A 23,393-nucleotide genomic window follows, 5' to 3' on the forward strand; every position below is an offset into this window, starting at 1 on the left:
GATATTTGCATCTAGGTATGTACAAGTAATGCAGATGCAGTTGTGGATGACATGCATTCGTCTCGTTATTGGCTGTATCTGTACAGACCAATAGCTGGGCTCTGGTTGAATAAGGAAGTACAGTACACACTTGTTACAGTGCGTCCATATCAGAGCCGGCCCTAGGCATAAGCAACATAGGCAATTGCTTAGGGCGCTTGGGATGCCTAGGGGCATCCCAAGCCTAGGGCAGGCAGAGTAATAAGGCACCTAGACTCTGGCTCTAGCTGCCACAATCCCTAGCTGAGCAGAGCACCGACCATCCCCAGCTGAGTACACCGCTACAGGAGAGCTCGCTGACTGCGCTTCATGGTGAGAGGAGTGAGGAAGTAAAAAGTGGGCGGGAAAGGCGCAAGGCTATAGATGCCCTGGGGAAAGGGGCGGAGCTCTTGTCCAGCAGCAGCCACCGAGTGGGAGGAATGGTGAGCACTGTTGCTGCACAGTGACTGACACATGCACATGTCACACTGACTGCACAGGAAGTGAGAGGCAGGAGGATCATCAAAGGCAGTGACAATTGTAAGGCAAGTTTTTGCACATTGAGAGATGTCTTTTTTGTATTGGGGAGAGTGTATAATGGGAAGTAGGGGGGGGGGGGCAGCAGTGTACAGGGCAGTAACCCTTTATCCCTCTCTATCCCTGACTTTGACTTCCTCTGACAACTACATCTCTTATTTTCATCTCATTCCTGACAATAGCTCTCTCTGACTTCCTTTATCTTCCCTATCCACCTAATCCCTGACCTTCACTCGCTCTGACAACCTTATCCTCCCTGTTCACCTGACTGTGGTGACCACTCTGATAACTGTATCTTACCTAAACCCTTCCCCCTTCCTAATTATGACTCCCTCTGGCAAACTTATATTGCCAATAAGCCCACCCATCCCTGATTATGCCTCCCTCCAACAGCCTCATCTTTCCTATACACCCCATCCAGTTTCATGACCATGTCTCCCTTTAAGAATCTTATTTCGGTACTTCCTCATTTTTGTGGCCACCGTTTACGCCAGTTATGTTAGCCGCTACGTGAATTCCCTCGCAGGCTTGCTTCGCTCGCCACACCTTTATTAACGGTAATATATGGTGGCATGGACACAGGAGGGTGGCGTGGACCCCAAAAATAACCCTCGCAGCTCGCCATACACTACGTAAGTTTGGTAGCATAAGCGGTGGCCGCAAAGATGAGGAATATTACACCACATAGCCTATATGATGTATTGCAGCAGTGTATGGGCAGCTGATTCCCCGCATGTGATGTATCACGTGTGATCTATCAGATGCGCCCACTGTTCCCTGCCACCAGGAGGAGAGTCCAAGGTTGGACCTGCATGCAGTTCTGACCTCCGATTCAGGTCAGATGCGCACAGGACTACGCATTGGACCCGAGGGGACATCAAAGGCATCCGATTTGGGACGATTTCTCTACCAGATCAATTGGGATTGGGTGAAATCAGCCCAAATTGCTATAGTGAATAGGGGTCTTTACTGAAGAGACCGCTGGTGGCCAAAGGAAGCAAGGCATCTGTATAGTTTGGTAAATATCTTGCTGCCTTCTGCTCTGTGCATAGTGTAAATAAGATACAGCTATAACTTTCTGCCCTTTCCCCCTTTTTATTTCCTTCCGTCTCTGCAATCTCCCTCTATTGCTCCTCTCTGTCCTGTTTTCTCCTATTCCTCCCTCCCTCCCTCTCTTCCCCCTCTTCCTCATCTCCCGCCACTTTTGTCAATCCCAGGCCCACAATTTATGATGGCAGCCCTAGTTCTATTAGTGGTATTGTAGAATTGTTATGGGTGAGGGGTGATGGGTGTTGCTGGTTGCTGCTTGGATCTGTGCTGCTGGGTGAATGTGCTGTGCTGAGAGAGGCGTGCTGGGTCATAGGTAAAATTAGCAGCAGTACTAGTGGGCACCAGCCAAAATCTTGCCTAGGGCATCAAATTGGCTAGGGTCGGCTCTGGTCCATATTATAAAAACTTTGGTATTTCTTTAAAAATAAGCATGCACCCACATAGGGGTGTGATATCTGTAGTCTGGTAGTGGATTTATAGCCATGACATGGGTCATTTCTTTCTTACGGAAAACAATTATGTTTTTTGGTCAACCACAGGCTTGCCGATATGGGACACAACATCGTTGGAGTCGATGTCTCTGAAATTGCACTAAAGGAATTTTTTGAAGAACATAGTATCGCTTATACCGAAGAAGCTGTAACAGGGATTCCTGAAGCTAAACTCTTCAAGGTCAGTTAATGTTACCTTATTAGTGGTTTAGAAAATAACATCATATTCCACAGTGAGTAACCAATATATTAATATTTGCATAACATACGTAGTTTCAAATTCTTAACACAATGGGCAGTATTCAATGTCCCTACTCGCGATGTGCAGCGAATCCTGTTTAGGATTTGCTGCACATTCGCCGTGTTCCGGAGGGCTGGAGCCCTCGCTGCCAGCCCTCACTGACACAGTATTCAAGCCTGAGGACGGCGGCAGGCAGGGAGATGGAAGTCTCCCTGCCTGCCCCAGAACGTATGTGGGGGGGAGGTGGGCTCGCCGGGACCCAGGCAGCACAGGCTGCCCCCCCCCCCCTGGACCGGGTATTCACTGCACCCGATCGTGCACATGTAATGTAACCCCCGTGTGTACGCACCATAATCCCTTACTTCCCTGATAGCTGTAGTTCAGTGTTCTTTTTATAAGCACTTCACCTGGAATAACAGTTATTATCTGATCTGCTGTCCAATCAGGACAATGCAGGTGGTTTAAATATCCTGCACAAGGAATTGGTAATTGCCTTGAGCAATGTCGCTGATCAGACCACTACCGGACATTTGTTTCCAGATGCTACTTGGCTACTGCATCTGGCTCCTGTTGGCTCTCCAAGCCTTGCCTGTACCTGTACTAAGTGCTATCCAATCTGTGCAGCTGCCCGGCTTCCCAGCCGCATCCAGTTTGCCGCTATCCAACGCTATTCGGAAACCAGTCGCTGCCCAGCTTCCTAACCGCATCTGGCCGCCTACCGAGTCCCAGCCACTTCCAGTCCATCCATTACATGTCACTCGTAATCCTGATACAGTCACTATAGCACACTAGCAGCTATTCAGTTACCACCCAGCATATCTACTGCTGCTTCTGGCAGCTTTCTGCAGTTATTTTGCCAAGTCAGGTTATCCTAAGTCCCTGGATCCTGTCCTTTTGCCAAGTTGACTATCCTGTGTTATATACCGTGTTTCCCCGATAATAAGACACTGTCTTATATTTTTTTTTCACCCAAAAAAGACCATAGGTCTTATTTTCGGGGGAGGGCTTATTTTAATAGACCTTGACAGGTCCATTAAAACATGCCCCACTGTGCCTTTAAAAAAATGCCCCACTGCGCCTTTATAAAAATGCCCCAGTCCACAATTACCAGTCATCCATTGTACCCAGGGGTTAAAGTGAGGGGGAACTGGGTGGAACTGAGTTCCACCACCTCTAATAGTAGGGGGAACTGAGTTCCACCTGTATCACAGCCCTGAACAGTAATTCCAACAGAAAAGCCTGTCCAAGCTATTTCTTCTGGCAAGGCATATGCCATGCCACCACCGCCGCTGAAGTGAAGAAGTGCCACTAAAAGGATACGAAAGATGTGTATAAGCAGCACAACTGTGTTCATTATGTGTATAAGGGGCACTACTGTGTGATTTAATATGAATCAAGGGCACTACATCCGGTGTAATGTCTCCCTTTATGGGAGGTAGGGCACAAATTTTCTGACACTGGTCTAGGCTCTGCCCAATTCGTGAGGGGGGGGAGGGGGGAGGTGCTTGCCGTTGTTAGGGAAGGGAGTTCCACCACTTCTCCAGGACCACTTTAAGCCCTGATTGTACCTGTTTGTGTAATGGATAAAGGACCTGCCGGCGCTGTGTGTGCTGAGCGGCGTTGAGCTGAGAGGTGATGTGCGCAGCGTGATGTGCGCGGCGTGACATCACGCCGCGCCTACCGCAATGCATCCCTGGGAACGGGAGCTGCGGTGTTGCAGGCGTGAGAGGAGGTGAGCGGAGGGCAGCGGGGGTCAGCGGGGGTCAGCGGGGCTGAGCGGGGCCTACCGTACACCTACGGTGCAAAATACCGGTACCAAAAAATAAATGGGAAATTTGATAGGGCTTAATTTCGGGGGAGGGCTTATTTTGGACCAGCGTCCAAAATCTGGGTTAGGGCTTATTATCGGGGTAGGTCGAATTATCGGGGAAACACGGTAGTTAATTCCAGATTCCCTGAATCCTGTCTTACTGCCAACTCTCCTAATTTCTTAACCCTTTGAGTGACATGAGAATTTGTGTGTGAAAATTGCCAAGCATAATAATGACCTGTAATGTTGACCTTATATAAGAAATATAATCCTCTTTTTTTTTTTTTACACATTTGTTTTATTTGCAATTATATAACAAATGTGAGCTACGCTGGCATTTTTAGCCAATATTTTTTCACATCTCTCACAGAGATGTTGGCGCTAAAAGGGTTAAAGATTATTCCAATATCCCCAGATTCTGCTCTCTAGTACTCTTCTGGCATCCGGGGATTCCGTCGTCCATTTTATTATGACCAAGAGTTGCTCCAATTTCTATAGACTTCAATTCAAGTCACTTTATCTTCATATCCCAGTTTATCGGTGCGTACTCATTGCAGAGGGGTCTGACCTACTGTCCAGAAGCAGCTAAGCCCAAATCCCCTTGTGGGGGTCATTGGTGAAAACCGCTGAGCAGTTAGACTCCGCGCCTCTGTCCAGGAGTTCTACCAACAACCACAATAGCTGGTGTATACTCATTCATGGCCTTTCCTCTGCAGTCAACCCGGGTCTAGTACGGTCCTGTCACTCGCTGCACAGGAACCTATCCCAGTTTGCCTCCAAGACGACTTCAGCAATCATCGATCACAGCCAAGTTCACAAACCCTCGCTCGCGACACATGCCCTTTAAGAGACCTGGCCAACCTGCATTCCTTGCCACAGGTTTAACATTACCTAATAGCAAAATTTTTGCATGACATGATGTGACTTTGTAGTTTCAAAATAGCTGGAGCCACAGATTGGCCAGGCCTGCTCTATACCATTTATATCCACCAATATCTCTACTGAGCATGTTCAAACCATCTTTGTATAATATTGTATAGCTTAATATGGTGGGAGACAGAAGTCTTGTGCTTTGCTCCTGGATAATAACTGCTATAATGCTGTTCCAGCATCCTTTCACCATTACTCATTGCTGTATACACTCACTGGGTGGTGAGCTGTATAGGACTCCAGTTCATAACCAGTGTACATGTGAAAGTGAGTACAGCTGTACCTCCTATCTATTAATAAACCAACCTCACTGGGTAAGTAACTGGGTTGTTCATAGTTTGAGTCATTCGCTGGTCTGTGCCTAAAAAACACTGCAATATTGATACCTGCACACACATCATTACCAACAGGTTTAACATGAATAGCGTTTGTGATTACTGCATAGTATTTTAGCATTATATTCTCTTTAGACAGCTTTGCCTCTTTTTACATTCAGTATGAAAAAATAATACCAATACAATACTCTTTATTTTCTAATAAATAAATATAATTAATGGAATCAGGTAAAATATCCGCGTCTGCTGTTTTCTTATAGTCATACCTATAAAACAAATCCACACAACTATAATGCTCCCACCCCCAGCGCTCCATCACCCACTGTTACCAAGGTGAATGTAGTTCTCCTTTACATATCTTCTTTGTTCAAACACTTTACATTGATTTTTGATTTGTTGCTTGTCTGTTTTCAGAGTACATCTGGGAACATTTGTCTGTACTGCTGTAATATCTATCTCCTATCTGAGTGAGTATGAAATGATTTGCAGACTGTCTGAACACTGTTTTTAGCATTGTTGTTTTTTCCTAAAAAAAAAAAAAATAGTAATTTTTTACATTTGAAAGAATAATCTGTAACATATAACAGTGTGAATATAAGGCCAAAATCATTATAGAGAGAGTGGCACTCACAGGACGTCTACAAATGACTCCAAGACCAGGCATCTTGCCACCTTTATCAAGAACATGGATGAACATTGCAGATGAGGGGCATTAAGGCCCTGATTCTGGTTTACTCGCAAAAGCATATTCTCTCTTTAATGGACAAAACCATGTGCACTGCAGGGAAGAGGGGTGGGGGCGGGGGGCTGTTGTAATGCTGGGTACACACCAGAAACTCGCCCAATTTCGATACAGTCTGGACCGATGGTATGTAAATTGAGCATCGTTTGGCATTTCTTAGTTCTGATCCGATGTGCGTCCCTGTCGGTCGTTTGGTCGTTTTAAAGATCCTACCTGCTGCAGTCAGGATTTGTAAAAGATCCCTTCTGCTGGGTACAGATTGTGTGCAGATTGATCTGCTCACAATCATCATTGTCCTGGTGTGTACCCTACATAACATGTGCAGAGAGAGTTTTATTTGAGTGGGGTTTGTAGTTCAAACTGATATCTATATTGCAGTGTAAAAATAAAGCAGCCAGTATGTACCCTGCACAGAAACAAATAACACCCAAATCTAACTCTCTCTGCACCATACTTGCCTACCTGGCCCTCTCCATGAGGGAGAAAATACTCTGTTCCTGGACTTCCCTGGTATTTCACCCCCAAAAAGGACTGCACTTCTTTTGGGAGATTCCATCATTAGATTAGATTAGATTAGATTCATTTATTGTTATTGCCCCTATTAGGACAACAAAATTCAGTTTTTACATCCAATCGTAATCCAGCACATAGACAATACATAATACATACATTAGAGGAGTTAATCTGGGAAATGCTACAAAGTAGAGAAAAAAGTAAGGTGCTTACCTGGCGCCACAGCTCCAAGAGATAAAGAACGCATGTTAAGAATTTTAAAGGCAGCAAGAAAAGATGGAGAGGTGGATGTCACCGTCCACCTAGGCACAAATGACCTGGTTAATGCTGAAGTCATGGCCATAAAAGATGAATTTAGAAAGTTAGGAACTGCTCTAAAACAGGTGGCAACCACTGTAACTTTTTCAGAAGTATTGGCAGTACACCAAGGGGAAGATAGAACTCTGAGAATCAGAAACTTCAATATTTGGATTGGTGCAATGAGGAGAGATTTGGATATTTAGGTCAAAGTCAAGCTATCTGGCAAGACAGAGCCTTATATAAAAGTGATGGCCTGCACCCATCTTCAAGGGGAACGAGAATATTAAATGAGAAGTTTGGTAGCTTCATCAGCAACTATTTAAACTAGCAGAGGGGGGCAGTGAACCAAATAAGAATGAAGAAATCTGCTCCCCCAACCTAGAGGTACTGTCTCTGCAGGAAAATGGAACAGGAAGCCTATTGTCACAATCCAGGTAAAATAAACACTATTTTACCTTTTAAAGTGTCTCTCCAGTATTACCTGATGCTGCAGCTGTTAAGCAATACCTTGCCTATGCCTCAGATCATTACAGCTGCTCTCATTACAGACCTCAGCCATGCAGCTTCCCTCCTGGTTACTGGCAAGCCAAGTCTCCTCCCACCGGCAGGTATAAAACTGCTAGGTGGACAGCTGCTCCTTGTCAGAGCTTCCATTGTCAAACATCAGGTTAGATGTGCCTATGTTCAAGTGCTATACCAGCTCCAGCACAGTCTGACTCCTACAGCTATCCTGCACGGCTGCTGTCCCCAGCTTCCAGCTATCCTGCACTCCTGGTATCCCCAGCTTCCGGCTATCCTGCACTGCTGGTATCCCCAGTTTCCGGCTATCCTGCACTGCTGGTATCCCCAGCTTCCAGCCATCCTGCACCTGTGCTCCGTCTGCATCCTGCACCTGTGCTCCGTCTGCATCCTGCACCTGTGCTCCGTCTGCATCCTGCACCTGTGCTCCGTCTGCATCCTGCACTTCAAGATCCTGCACCAGCGTTCCTACACCTGTGTGTCTCCAAGCTTCTTCACCAGTGTTCACCTGTTCCTGCACTCCAAGACCCTGCACCAGCATTCACCTGCGTGCTTCCAAGTTCCTGCACCTGTAAACACTTGCACCAATCATCCAATCTTCCAACCATCCAATCTTCAATCACTTACCTGCACCTGCAATTCCGTTACCAGTTACCTGCACCTGCAATTCCGTTACCAGTATTATTGTTTTGTAAATTCTTCAATAAAGACTTATTTATTATTTCATCCTGTTGTCCTGGTCACGCCTTCGGTCCCTCCTTCATGTGTGAGTGGATGCCTAAAACCCTTTACGGGTTCCCAGGGTAATACGCCTGCCCCTACGCCTGAGACTTCCCACCTCAGGCGTGACAGTAAGCTCTGACCTGAAAATGAATCCAGCCGGCATTTCCCCACCCACCAGCCCTGTACAGCAACTGCCCACCCGTTTGGCTGATCAAGAAGTTGCCCAGGGGCAAATAATTGTATGTCTGCAAGATATCTTGGCAAGGATGGATGGACAGTCCACTCTCCATGGATCCCCAGTGGAATTGCCACTACCCATGTCTCCGGTTAACCGGATCCCACCTACTGGTAACCCAGACCAGTTTAAGACTTTTTTCTCTCTCTTGGAACAGCTACAAGACCTTCTCTCTAAAACCCTTCAGTGTACCTCAAAACTTCTGGGTGACCCTCCTGTGACACCAAGACCCTCCATCCCACCCGTTTCCCAGGAAACATCATCTTCGTCCATCTTAACCAATGTAGCAGCTACTCCTCATGGAAGAATTAGGCCTCCGCCTCCTGCTTCAAGTGAAAGTCTCCCAACTAGTTTGCAGCGAAGGTTATCCGAAAAGGAATGTGAACGTCGCAGAAGCGAGCATTTGTGCTTTTACTGTGGCAATGCGGGCCATCTGATTGAAAGCTGCTTGCTCCGCAAACCTCGCAAGGAGGTCAAGTCTAAGGTACTCTCTTCTTTCCCTGTATCCTCTCTTCATGACAAAAGTGTTAATAAAGAGACTCAGAGACATTATTGGGGTCCTGCTACTGGGAGCCTCAATTTTCAAGTTGGTCACCACCAGAAGTTATTAAAGAATTGTGTTTCTTGTGGTACCTCAGTTCCTATAGCCTCCAAAGAGAGATCCAAACCTCCAGCCCAAAGAAGGGCATCTAGTATTCTAGCTTCCGAAGAAGCGTCCGTTCTGTCAACCCCTGTTGGGGTGTCCAGGGTTCAGAGTCAAGAACTGGCCTCTCAATCGTCAGCCCCGAGTGGGGGTTCTCAGTCGTCTGCCCCGAGTGGGGGTTCTCAGTCATCTGCCCTGAGTGGGGGTTCTCAGTCGTCTGCCCCGAGTGGGGGTTCTCAGTCGTCTGCCCCGAGTGGGGGTTCTCAGTCGTCTGCCCCGAGTGGGAGTTCTCAGTCTCTAGCCCCGAGTGGGGGTTCTCAGTCTCTAGCCCCGAGTGGGGGTTCGCAGTCTCTAGCCCCGAGTGGGGGTCTTCAGCCTTTGGTCCTCATCCGGTATCATCCAAAGGCCCAAAGACTCCTCCGGCTCCAGCCGGTTCAATCGTTTCCAGATGTAATCTGGCTCCAGCCAGCCCAAGCTTATCAAGAATCAATTCTGTGCCCACTATCAACTCAGAGACTCCATCAGTTTTAACTGATTTAAATGACCGCAAGTACCTTCCTGGTCCTTCTGATAAACCAGGTCAAGAATTGATTTCAGCGTGTACCACTACTGATTCGTCATCTTCTGAGCTATGTCTTTAATCGGCTAATCCAAGTGGGAGCTATCATTCCGCTGCCAGCGCTACATGCTCTGGTTCATCAAGTTCAGTGTGTAACTCCGGTGCTTGGACCCAAGTAGAGGCTACAAGCATTCTATGTAATCCTGCTCAGTCTCCCAAGACATCCGTCGAAATCCAGACGTCTAAAACAAACTGCTACTCCAGAGCCTGTCTACTTTGAGGGAGACTTAAAACAATTTCGCCAAATTTCTAAGCAAATCCTCTCCATGATGGAGTCTAATCCTTCATTGGACATTACCCCTGCCAAAGCAGTTAAATATTTACTTCTGTCTTTCAAAGGCAAAGCCTTAGAATGGGCTAATCCCCTCATTGAATCCAAGGATCCGATCCTCGATGATCTTCCGGCGTTTATAAAAGCCGTCCAAAGAAAATTTGCTCTTAAACCAGCTCATCGTGATCTACGTAGAGATGCTCCTCTGCCTTCAAGAGATTTTCTTTAATATATATATATATATATATATATATATATATATATATATATATATATATATATTATTTTTTTTTTTTTTTTTTTTTTTTGGGTTTTGTCAAAAGAAAATGGTACAAACATTTGTGGATATAACAAATCTGTAACAGGAATGAACGGTTACAATGCAGTAAATCTTGAGAATGGCTAATCGGCTTTAGTAACAAAAAATGGACAGAAAAAAGAAATAATTAAAAAAAAAAAAATGATCTTTATCAGTGCCATTCAGTCTCATCTATTCCTTGATATCCAGCAACACATTTTACCACCGTAACAATAAGAGGTATATGAAAGTGGACAAGCAGGGGGTCAAGAAATGTAGGAGAGATTTAGGATAGGGGGGGGGGGTGCGAGATTGGTGTCGTTTAGTTTGTGTGAAATGGGTCTATTGGTTCCTTTGTGTCTCAGTCCGTGTACTAGAAGGTAAATTTGGATAGGGGTCACAATCAGAGTACCTCAGCCGGTATGTGATTTTTGTATTTTGCAGATGATTTAAATTCGAGCCACGGTGGCCACTTAGTCCGATTGTTTGTCTAGGGCCGAGTAGTAAATGTCTTCCATGGCGCCATAGAAATCTATCCTCTGGAACCATTCCCATGTAGTAGGAGGCTCTGTGGACCTCCAGTGTACTGGAATCACTGCCCTCGCTGCGTTGTTAAGGTGTTTCAATAGCGAATGTTTATACTTTGCTAGGTGTGTAGTGGTGTGAGAGAGCAACCAGAAGTCGGGACCATCAGGAGTCTGGAAACCCAGGATGTCAGAGGAGAGCTGAATAGTCGTCCTCCAGAAGTTCGTGATCCTGGGACATTCCCACCATATATGTATCAAAGTTCCCCTTTGCGAGCCACAGCGCCAACAGAGGGGGAAGAATTTGTGTATCAGGAGAGAGCATCTGTACCACCTGGTTAGTAATTTGTATTGCGTTTCCACTACCTCTAGACTCGTGGAGCACTGGGCCATGTTGTCACAGTGCTTCTCCCAATTTATTTTTATTCCTCACGAGGAGAGATCTGAGTCCCACGCCTTGCAAAAGGAATCTTCTAGATCATTGAAACCACATGTACAGGGTCCGAGGAGTGGGAGCACAATACTTCAAATGGCGTAGGTTCACTTTTTAATGCAGTAGTAGTTCTCTTCGAGTGGATATAGTGCCGTATCTGGAAGTAGACCCAAGAATCTGTCTGAGGGAGGTTCTTTTCTACTCTCAAATCTGTGAAAGATTTGATGATTCCTCCCGATAACAAGTGTATCACCCTGGTTAGACCTTTACTCTGCCAGTTAGCGGCCAGGCATCCCGTGGTCGCCTTCGAGAGATTTATCTACAGCTCAGTCCTCCGGGTCAGAACTCTCTGAGCAAGATCAAGCTCTTCTGGACCAATACATCAGAAACCTACGAGCTGCCGGAGAACGAGGAGTTTCTAGAGCTTCTCAAAATTCCCACTCAGAGGAGATCAAAGTGTCATACATCTCATGTTTTACATCCAAAGATGACCCAGAAACAGTCCAATAACAGCCCCATCGTTTAAGTGTTGGATATGTCTCCTGGGATCCTTCTTCCACTCTTTCATGAAGTCCTAATTCCATGGATTCCCAGCCTGTTTCGAAAATAATTAGTTCTATGTTCACTTTGGACTTGGACTCTGACTCGGACAGCGAGTTTGTCAATGATTCAAGTCATGTTATGGGGGGTTCTATCTTCCCTAGTCACGTTTTCTCCCAAGAGGATAGTCCAGTTTTCAGCGATGCTGAATGGTCCACACTATCCAATAGCAAAAGTTTTGCCTCTGAGGATGAAGATTGGGAAGATCTCTAAAATGTTTTGAGTTCCCCTGGTTTGTTCTTTGTTGTTTTTGTGTGTTTTTCAGGACTCTCAAGTTGCTAGCAGTGTCCTGAGGCCGCTCCTTAAAGGGGGGGGGGGGGGTACTGTTACAATCCAGGTAAAATAAACACTATTTTACCTTTAAAGTGTCTCTCCAGTATTACCTGATGCTGCAGCTGTAAAGCAATACCTTGCCTATGCCTCAGATCATTACAGCTGCTCTCATTACAGACCTCAGCCATGCAGCTTCCCTCCTGGTTACTGGCAAGCCAAGTCTCCTCACACCGGCAGGTATAAAACTGCTAGGTGGACAGCTGCTCCTTGTCAGAGCTTCAATTGTCAACCATCAGGTTAGATGTGCCTATGTTCAAGTGCTATACCAGCTCCAGCACAGTCTGACTCCTACAGCTATCCTGCACTGCTGGTATCCCCAGCTTCTAGCTATCCTGCACTGCTGGTATCCCCAGCTTCCGGCTATCCTGCACTGCTGGTATCCCCAGCTTCCGGCTATCCTGCACTGCTGGTATCCCCAGCTTCCGGCTATCCTGGACTGCTGGTATCCCCAGCTTCCGGCTATCCTGCACTGCTGGTATCCCCAGCTTCCGGCTATCCTGCACTGCTGGTATCCCCAGCTTCCGGCTATCCTGCACTGCTGGTATCCCCAGCTTCCGGCTATCCTGCACTGCTGGTATCCCCAGCTTCCGGCTATCCTGCACTGCTGGTATCCCCAGCTTCCGGCTATCCTGCACTGCTGGTATCCCCAGCTTCCGGCTATCCTGCACTGCTGGTATCCCCAGCTTCCGGCTATCCTGCACTGCTGGTATCCCCAGCTTCCGGCTATCCTGCACCTGTGCTCCGTCTGCATCCTGCACCAATCTTCAATCACTTACCTGCACCTGCAATTCCGTTACCAGTATTATTGTTTTGTAAATTCTTCAATAAAGACTTATTTATTATTTCATCCTGTTGTCCTGTTCACGCCTTCGGTCCCTCCTTCATGTGTGAGTGGATGCCTAAAACCCTTTACGGGTTCCCAGGGTAATACGCCTGCCCCTACGCCTGAGTCTTCCCACCTTACAAAATATAATGCCAATCAAAAACGAATAGATATAGGCAGAAAGATGAACATAGCTAGCAGCAGGAGAAGCACAAACACAACTTTAAGAGCTATGTGTGCAAATGCTAGGAGCTTAGGAAATAAAATCCCAGAACTAATTGCAATAATGACAAGGGATGAACTGGATATTGTGGCTATTACAGAGACATGGTGCAATGAAAATTATGACTGGGGCATAGCTATACCAGGATATACTTTATTTAGGAAGGACAGAATGGGAAGAATCGGAGGAGGGGTTGCGACCCGTTCTCTGAGCCGGACGCCACAAATATAGGTCAGTCAAGAAATATCATTTGATGGTTGGTGAATATAGTGATTTCGTCCACGTACGTTTATTCTAAACGTCCATTCGCAATGAGGCAGGGAGAGGAGGGCAGGCATTTGCTCACCCAGCAGGCGACATGAAATGTGCTTAGAGTTGTTGTTTCCCTCTGCCTTTTCCTTCTCTGGATCTGTCCTGTGGGACTTGGTTACAAAAATAAATGTCCAGCAGAATGGGAATATTGGAAGACAGAGGAGTAAATACAGCAAGAGAATTTAAATTGCCAGCATCCTGAAGGAGACCCCGAGACCTGATTAAGAGATGCAGCAAATGCCTTTACAACTGCAATGTGTACGCAGCAGCTGTGCGTATATACTGTATGCAAATGTGGCTGCTGTCTGGAGTGGTATAGAGACAGCAGCAGCTTTGCAAATCCCAGCAGTTACATACAAAAATGCAACTATAGATCAGCCACTCCCCTATTACCTCTGCATACCCAAGCTCTGTGCTTTTCTATCTTGTGGTACTCAAGGGTACTGTATGTAGTACCAACACTTCTTTAGTATCATTTTTAATTCTTATAACTAGTTCCAGGAACCAAAAAAAAAAATCAGTAAAATAATTTAATAAATTAATAAAATAAGCATATGCACACATGACCTCCGGACACCTGACCACTGACTCCAGCTTAGTCACATGATCCAGGTATTCATTTCCTGGTCCTGTGTGCTGCTGCAGCCCAATCAGCAGCCATCTGGAGGGCTATAAGCCAGCCTCTCAGAAAGCTCCTCGCCTTGAACAACTTGTGAGTTTCCCTGCAAGTTCTCCAACGTCAGCTCACAAGGGTACTGGCTTTCTCCAGAGATCCAGATACTGGTGTCCTGTTGTTCTGCATACCTGGTTACTCACCTGCTGTCAGAAATTCCTGCAGTGTGTTTTAGTCTTCTGCACCCAGCCCGGGATATCTACAAAGCCTTTGAATACCATCAGCTTCCAGGCCACGCCATCGGCTTCCAGACTGACCCTACCATCTGTTCCCAGACTGACCCTACCATTGGCTCCCAGGCCACACTATTGGTTCCCAAACTGTCAATACCATCAAATCCTAAGCCACACCATGGTTTTCCAGACCCAGCTATTGGCTCTCAGGCCTCGCCATCAGTTCCCGGACCAACCATTGCTATAGGCCCCTATGCTACACCATTGGTTCTCAGACCAACTGTATACCTCCATTTACCATACAGACTCTCAGTGCCAAGCTTGCTCAAGTTTCCCAGTGATTTGCTATCCACAGTTGGTTCCTAGTCACCATTGGATCCACCAATGATGGTCCAACATCCCATCATGGTCCAGTGTCATGGTCTCATGCTCAACTGGTTCACCCTGCCCATTACCAGGAACACAACCAGACAAGCCTGTGACACTATGGACACTATGATAAATCTTGTTACAACATGTAACCTTAGGTGAGTAACAATACCTGTTTTCTGAGTGCCATCACTTTTTATTGTAAAAAGGAAACACTCCCCAGGATTCAGTATCTCCAAAATAATACAGGGAACAGGATTTAATGGAAGTATAAAAATCCAGGGTACTTGTTTCCTATCTGGGCGCCCACTAAGTTAATTGCGCACCATGCTATTCTCCGTAGAGAAATCTGATCGCATCGCATCGTACACATACACGATATTGAACGATGCGATGCGATGCGATCCGATTCGATTTCCCATAGGAAACAATGTTAAATGGCTCAATTTAGCCAAATTATCATAGGAACAATAGTAAATGGGCCAAAAACACCCCTGAACATTGAAATGTCCCCCCAAAAGTAGTTGACACCACCCCGCCATCAACGTGAACCCGAAGCGTGGCGAGCGCAGCGGTACGCGTCCTCCGACCTTTTCATGCCCTACTATCCACTAGGGCGTGGAGTGAGAATAGAATAGTGTGGCGAGCGCAGCGAGCCACCGAGCCCGAAGCGTGGCGAGCGCAGCGAGCCCCGCGAGGGGACGCGGATACCTTCACAGGTAAATGCGTCCCTTTGCGGGCTTCCCAGGTGTCCGCGTCGCCATGGACACCTGGGAAGCCCGAGAGGGGACGCGTATAACTGTGAAGGTATCCGCGTCCCCTCGCGGGGCTCGCTGCGCTCGCCACGCTTCGGGCTCGGTGGCTCGCTGCGCTCGCCACACTATTCTATTCTCACTCCACGCCCTAGTGGATAGTAGGGCATGAAAAGGTCGGAGGACGCGTACCGCCGCCCCTCGCGGGCTCGCTGCGCTCGCCACGCTTCGGGTTCACGTTGATGGCGGGGTGGCGTCAACTACTTTTGGGGGGACATTTCAATGTTCAGGGGTGTTTTTGGCCCATTTACTATTGTTCCTATGATAATTTGGCTAAATTGAGCCATTTAACATTGTTTCCTATGGGAAATCGAATCGGATCGCATCGCATCGTTCAATATCGTGTATGTGTACGATGCGATGCGATCCGATTTCATTACGGTGCCGTACGTAGAAAACCTGGGCGCCCAGATAGGAAACAAGTACCAAATCCAGTTTTATTATTCAGAAAAATGAGCATGCATTTTAATGGATTTGTTTTCTTTCTAGCTCAGTCATTGGAAAGTTTGATGGAATATGGGACAGAGGAGCACTGGTAGCTGTGAACCCAAGAGAGAGAGAACGGTGAGTTAGCTTTTGTTATGATCTATAAAACAAACCATTTATGGCTGTGTGGTGACGTCTTTTGCAATAAAAACAAATTAAGACCTACATTTAACATTGATACATAACAGAGGCTTATCTAATTAACTCCAGCAACCTCTTGTAACCCGAGGAGAGAAGTGTATATAAGAAAGTAACGTTGGGTGAGAGCTTTGTAGTCAAAATATACTTTCTGGATTCATGTTACAGACCAGATACCTACAGAATCAGCTTCTTGATGTATAAAATCTCATCGGGATACTGGGCTAAATAACAGGAACTGGTACTTGTGTACTATCACGGCGCCCATCGCATCGCAGACCATAAGGCATGCGATATCGCGCAATGTTCTACAATGGCATACAAAAATTGTATGCCATTGTATATGGCATACAATGCGATGCGATGCGATAAAAAATTGTATAAGCACCCTAATGGGTGCTTACAATGCTTAAATGCACCCCCACGCCACCCCCCCCCAGTATAAACGTGAACCCGAAGCGTGGCGAGCGGCGACGGTACGCGTCCTACGACCTTTGCATACCCCCACTATCCACGTCGGCGTGGAGTTGATTTTATAAAGTGTGGCGAGCGCAGCGAGCCACCGAGCCTAAAGCGTGGCGAGCGGGCTTCACAGGTATCCGCGTCCCCTCGCCATGCTTCGGGCTCGGTAGCTCGCTGTGCTCGCCACACTTTATAAAATCATCTCCACGCCGGCGTGGATAGTGGGGGTATGAAAAGGTCGTAGGGAATGGGAATGCAGAAGGGAATGATACCTTGTGCTGGTATAAGTGGACCATTTAGGCGGGTGCCGGATGACTGCCCAATAATCAGTATACCGACATCGGAATCCCGACTACCGGTGCTCTGACAGGGGGGATCTCGACTGACAGTTGGTATTGTCCCTTCTGGGGGTCCATGAACCCCATAGAGGGAAAATAGAACCTGTGATGAGCAAATCAAAGGGCTTTTTCACGCTTGCCCACCTGTCGGGGCATCGGTAGTCAGGATTATGTCGGTTTACTGACAGTTGGTATCCCGATTGTTGGGCAGTCATACCACACCCCATTTAGGCACTTGTGTGTACAATGGATGTGATGTATCGTATCATTGCATCGTCATGTTGCACCGTATGAAGGTGTGTACCTAGCTTATAATATAGCTAAGAGAGTGACAAGAGGTGCTTGTGATATGGTTGATAAGGTGCCTGGAGGCAGTGCTTGTCACTTTCTTGGCTCCCTCTATGCACTGTATAGAGCAGAGCAGAGTCCTCTCTTGATCTGGCACATTTGATGTGGCTCTTGTGCTGTATTTACACAGTCAGTGTTTAGCACCTTAACACATTTTATTATAGTTTATAATCCCTAACAACATCTACTGTATTTATACAGTATATTGCACTTTACTTTGCCTTTATTATTTCCACTCTATCTAGTTTAGCTTTATTTGTAGTAATAGTAAATGTACTCATAATGGATTGTTCATGTTTAAAGGCGTTTATTTAAAAATAGTGCTGCAGTACCTGTGATTTTGCAAGTGTCTTCCTTAAGTATACTATAGCATGACAAACGTTAACATGCAATATTCTTTCCAGTTATGCCAATGTGTTGCTGTCACTAATGAATGAGGACGTTCGTTATCTACTTGTTACAGTAGAATATGATCCTAAAATGTTTTCAGGTAAGAAGTAAGAACACATTAAAAAAACTGCCTCAAATGCCTTATCTCTTTATTAAAGCTGGGTACACATATATACAATTGTCGGGCCGTTCTTTCGTTCTGGGTCGGACAGCCGTTCAATTGTATATGTGTGCATGTGGGCGTTCCAGCTTTGACAAAAAAAAAAAAAACGGCGTGGGGTCCCCCCCACAGCCGTAACCCGACCAGGCAGGAAACCAGACAAAATGATTTCTGGCTCCTGATTGGCCAGAAATCATTTTGAGCAGAGACACAGAGGAAAAAGGATCTCTGCGTCTCTAGTATACAGCGGAGGCAGAGCGGGTACCACAGCTGCCGGGAGCAGCGCGTCTTGAAGTGAAGATGCCGGGGTGGACGCCAGAAGACAGGTGAGTAGGATTTGCTTCCCCAGGTACCCCTTTGGATTACTATGGATCCATCACCCCGGACTCTTCAGCCCTGGAGACCCGGACCAGCCCCGGAACCAAGCCACCGGACCGCACCCTGGGACCTACCTACGGGATCAAGATAGGTAAGTATCAGTGTGTTTGTGTAATGTATGTATTAAACTTTTATTTTTCTAAAGTGTCAGTGTGTATTTATTTAACTATTTTTTTTTCTGTGGAACTACAAGTACCAGCGGGCCCTTTAATGCCCCGCATGCTGGGACTTGTGGTTCTCCAAGTCCCAGCATGCGGGGGAGGCTTGCTGGGACTCATAGTTCAACAGGAAAAAAAACAATAGTTTTTATTCTATTTTTATTACACAATGATCAGCCCGGTGGCCACCGCGCAGGGCCACCGGGGACAGCACCAGGCTTCAGCCTGGTCAGGTAAGTCCTGGAGGGGGGGGACCCCTTTATTGGGGGGGGTCCCCACTCCCCCAGGACGCCTGGCCAGGCTGACCGGTCAGAGGGCTGAATGCTTTGGCCACGGGACCTTATATAATAAGTGTCCCCCGGCTGTGGCATTACCCTGCTGGCTGGTTTGGCCTGGGACTGGTTCTTAAAATACGGGGGACCCCTGGTCATTTTGTCCCCCGTATTTTGGGAACCAGCCCGGACCTGGAGCCTGGGGCTGGTTTTAAAAAATCAGCGAAGCCCTATTTGTCGGGTTTCCTGACATTTTTAATACCAGCCCCGGCTCTTTCAGCCTGGTGCTGGTTACGGCTTTTTTTTTTTTTTAATAGGTAAAAGGGTGACGGCTATAATTATGCCCTAACCCAGCCCATTATGATAATTTTGGTCACATGTGACGTGTCAATAGCCCAAATCGAGACAGTGTGTACGGCGGTACAATCTTTTTCTTGGACGGGAGTACATCAGACGTCGCAAGTAAAATTGTACAGGTGTGTACGCGCGTGTCGGCTGTTGTTTGTGGACGGTCCGACGGGAGTACGGTGGGCCGAACGGTTGCCAGAAATAGGGATTGTATAGATGTGTACCCAGCTTAAGTTTGCTTTTAACTGCGTGTAAGCTGATCCTCTTACACAGTGACCTCCTCTTACATCAATTCACCTAGAAATTCCAAATCAAAGTTTTGCAAATGAATGTTAATTGATGTAGCACATTGGGGCAAATGTATTAAGCCATAACAAGTGATAAATGCAAGGGTGATAAAGAGAGATAAACGTCCATCACCTCCTAACTGCCATGTTACAGGCTGTGTTACAAGCTGTGTTTGAAAAAAGTCAGTCAGGAGCTGATGTTTATCTCTCACACTTGCATTTATCTATTGTTAAGGCTTAATACATCTGCCCCAATATTCCTATGCACACATCTTCTTGCGAACCACACACTTTCCCTTTTCTTGTGCATGCTCCTATGTTCTTTTCCACCAGCTGTTAATTTCCATTGAATTAAATCACTTTCATCCATTTTTTTTCTCCAAATTGAGTACAATTAGGTGCCCATACACTAGGGCAACTTCTCCAAGGACCCCCCCCCCCCCCCTTGAGCTGCCGTGATCCATAATACAAAAAAAAAAAACTATGATAATAACCTAAAAAACAAACATTAATTTCCTTGTGTATCTGTTTACTTATACATCTGATTCCAAAGTGATTCTTCTTCCTATAGTAATCTATAAGGAAATAAAAAAATACCATACAAGATGTAAACCGTATCAAACCAAAGTAAGAGTAAATAAAGGGTCAATCCAGGCTTAGCCAATCATAGCTTCTAATGTTGGCTAGTCGCTCTTATAGGCTGAGTGCATATGGACACATCTACGGTAGGTCATTAGGAGCAAATTGCATTTGTCTCATATGGGTTTTATACAGCATGCCTGGTGCTTCATGAATGCTTCATCTCACTGTGCTTATGCATTTTTTTCAGGGCCACCTTTTTGTGTGACTTTTTCAGAGTTGGAAACATTATTTGGTAAGTAAATATTTAAAAAATTGTGTTACGCCATGAGTCTGTAAAATAAAATTTACTATGCAATAACTGCAGTCTCTTGATTCCTGGAGGAAGTCTGAAAACAGATTTACACTATGTGATACATACATACTTATTCTCCAGTGTCTGTAGTATCATTGGTACTTCTTTACTTTCACGGCGCCACTAGATAGGACAGATAGGATACTAGATAGGATACGATTTTGTATGCGATTTGACATAAGATATCGCATAAGATATAGGATAAGATTTACTATCCATTTCATTACCCCACTATCCACTAGGGCGTGGAGTTGATTTTATATAGCGTGGCGAGCGCAGCGAGCCACCGAGCCCGAAGCGTGGCGAGGGGACACGGATGTTGTTTCAAAGCAAGTCCCCAATATTGCATGCCATTTGCATGCAATTCCATAAAATACATTGTGTCCCCTCGCGGGGCTCGCTGCGCTCGCCACGCTTCGGGCTCGGTGGCTCGCTGCGCTCGCCACTCTATATAAAATCAACTCCACACCCTAGTGGATAGTGGGGTAATGAAATGGATAGTAAATCTTATCCTATATCTTATGCGATATCTTATGTCAAATCGCATACAAAATCGTATCCTATCTAGTATCCTATCTGTCCTATCTAGTGGCGCCGTGAAAGTAAAGAAGTACCGTATCATTTTATATTCCGCCATATGGATCTGTGTCAGCACACCACAAGGTGATGTAAAACTGTTCATGAGCACATACCCTGATAAAGCAAGCCTTTTCCCTCACTGCAATGCTGTTTCAGTGGGAAGCCACCCTTTTGTATTTTTATTTTTTACAAAATGTGCCTTGCCCTTACATTGACATTTTGCTGATTAAAAAGTCTGCCATCCCTTCCTGGGGGCCGCAGTGTCCCATGGGTGAGAGAAGTTGAAGTTTAGCGTGCACTGCCGGTAAACAGTGTGGTTATTAAAGCTTGGGGGCTGCCCAGCATCTCCAAGTATTGGGATGCCCCCAAGAGCAGTGAACAGGGGTCATGTAATGAGGCCATGCCACCTCCTATGTGACACCCCCCGCCCCACCACCCTTTTTGGCAGCACGTGTGCCTCTAGCATACGCAGAGGTGCACACTTTACCTAGAGTGAACACTACATAAGGTATTTTTATTTAAGTAGTTCTTATTCTCATTGTATTTTTTTCCTTTTTAGGGTCTTTGTGCAATTTTAAGCATTTGAAGAAGGTTGATTCGTTTACGGACCGGCAGAGACACTGGGGAATTGATTTCTACTTTGAAAATATTCACCTCATAACTAGAAAATCCCATTCATGCTAAACGGAACAACTTTGAACAGATGCTGGGTGGCACAAGTCAAGCAAATTGCTGCTTCTTGTTATATATTTAACAGTTTTAGAATTTCATTACTATTATCCATTTCACTTGCAAATAAAAAACGTATTTGGCGTTATAGTAAAAAAGCAGCACAGGTATTGTATGTTCTAGGCCTCGGAGAATAATTCTTATGGTATGTATTTTCTCACATAGAAAAATATTATGATGATAATAATAATAATAATAATAGCTATGTACATATTTTACTCAGTGCTGTTGCTCAGCTGAGCTTACAATCTTATTTGTGGTGAATGGGATACAGAGACAAAGTGACTTGGATGTTCTCAGATGCTACAGCCCTTTTTGAATCACTGTGAAGATAATTCAATTTAGCTCTCTAGACACAAATTGCTATATCGGAATATTTATTTATTTATTAACAGTTTCTTATATAGCGCACACAGATTCCGCAGTGCTTTACAGAGAATATTTGAACAATCACATCAGTCCCTGCCCCAGTGCAGCTTACAATCTATATTCCCTACCACATGTACACGCACACAGACAATCTAGGGTTAATATTGTTGGAAGCCAATTAACCTACCTGTATATTTTTGAATTGTGGGAGGAAACCGGAGTACCCGGAGGAAACCCACGCAAGCACGGGGAGAATATACAAACTCCGCACAGTTCGAGCCATGGTGGGGATCGAACCCATGACCTCAGTGCTGTGAGGCAGTAATGCTAACCATTACACCATCCGTGCTGCCCGTGGCAAATCGCATCCATTTACATCACAAGTTTTGCCTCTAGAGGGCGAGCGTAACTGGCTGATATGTGCACAGCTGCTTAGTGAAAGGATGCTGCGGCACATTAGTGTTCATTCTAGCACCTAATTCCATAGGGACATCAAGAAATATAAAGGATATCAAATCAGGATGAACATACAGTCCCATGCAAGAACATTGACAGAACAAATACATAGACATCACAAAATTTATACTGCAACGTAATTTGTTTTATAAGTAATACACAAAAAAACTTAATAATAACAAAAGAACGTAAAATAGGATAATGAATAGAGTAGGAATTAATCCTGAAAGAAGAAATAAAAGAACAGGAAATATTCTATCAGTGTCTTTTTAGGTTTATGGAACAGTCGCAGATGAGGGCGTATTAATATATGAAGCATATTCAGGGCTTTCTTTAAAGTTCAACCACGGGAAACAAGTAATGGTAAAGACAGAAGAAGGTAACTTAGAGGAAGACGTAAGGTCCTCCATGAGCATGTATACATTCCCTGTTTTAAGCACCCTTTTAATTGTGTTTGCTAAATACATTTGATATCAAATATTCATTTGATATTAAGAAGTTGTTAACCCTAATGGGGTCTACACACACGGGGCGATTTCAAGGCATTTTGTAAGCAATCTCACTAGATCACTTAGAAAATGCCTCTACATTGCAATGCGCATCACTAACGCCCAGCAATTCATATCCAGCATGGTCAATAAATCTATCATCGCTGGTGTTAGGGCCACTGTTTTCACTGGCGCTGACAGATCGCTCAGCAAACATCACTGACACATGGCTAAGACACAGACGCTCAGCCGCATCTCCCCATGTGTAAGCCCCATTACACAAAAGATTACAACACCTCATTTGGTATATAGATAACTTGGTAGATATTCCTCGTTCTAGTAGGCCCCTGATGGTTTTCGAGGACATGTGTTTAGATTCTTCCCGCTCGCTGCACTTTCTTTCTAGATGCTATAGTTTTTTTATTAAAAATAAGTTCCCAGACCTCCCCAAATACACAAGAGATTGGGGACAGGATCTACAGCTTAAGGCGCAGAGGATTATGATGGTATATCGAGCATCGGT

At 45.5% G+C, this 23,393-nt stretch overlaps 1 protein-coding gene across 2 annotated transcripts in view; it reads left to right on the forward strand.

Moving 5' to 3' along the window:
- TPMT (thiopurine S-methyltransferase) overlaps positions 1-23,384 on the forward strand; it is a 42,743-nt gene extending 19,359 nt beyond the window's left edge. Inside the window, exons 4-9 of one of the 2 annotated variants that reach the window (XM_083187866.1) lie at positions 2,145-2,277; positions 5,827-5,879; positions 16,037-16,114; positions 17,727-17,812; positions 20,145-20,189; positions 21,388-23,384. In XM_083187866.1, coding sequence (XP_083043992.1) covers positions 2,145-2,277; positions 5,827-5,879; positions 16,037-16,114; positions 17,727-17,812; positions 20,145-20,189; positions 21,388-21,512 — 520 coding nt within the window. In that variant the 3' untranslated portion in view covers positions 21,513-23,384. The remainder of the gene's footprint in view (positions 1-2,144; positions 2,278-5,826; positions 5,880-16,036; positions 16,115-17,726; positions 17,813-20,144; positions 20,190-21,387) is intronic. The other variant, XM_083187867.1, reaches the window with a different exon arrangement.
- The last annotated feature ends 9 nt before the right edge of the window (positions 23,385-23,393 follow it).

The sequence above is a fragment of the Crinia signifera genome, chromosome 5 (assembly GCF_055691185.1).
Source record: "Crinia signifera chromosome 5, ASM5569118v1, whole genome shotgun sequence".
Lineage (NCBI taxonomy): Eukaryota > Metazoa > Chordata > Amphibia > Anura > Myobatrachidae > Crinia > Crinia signifera.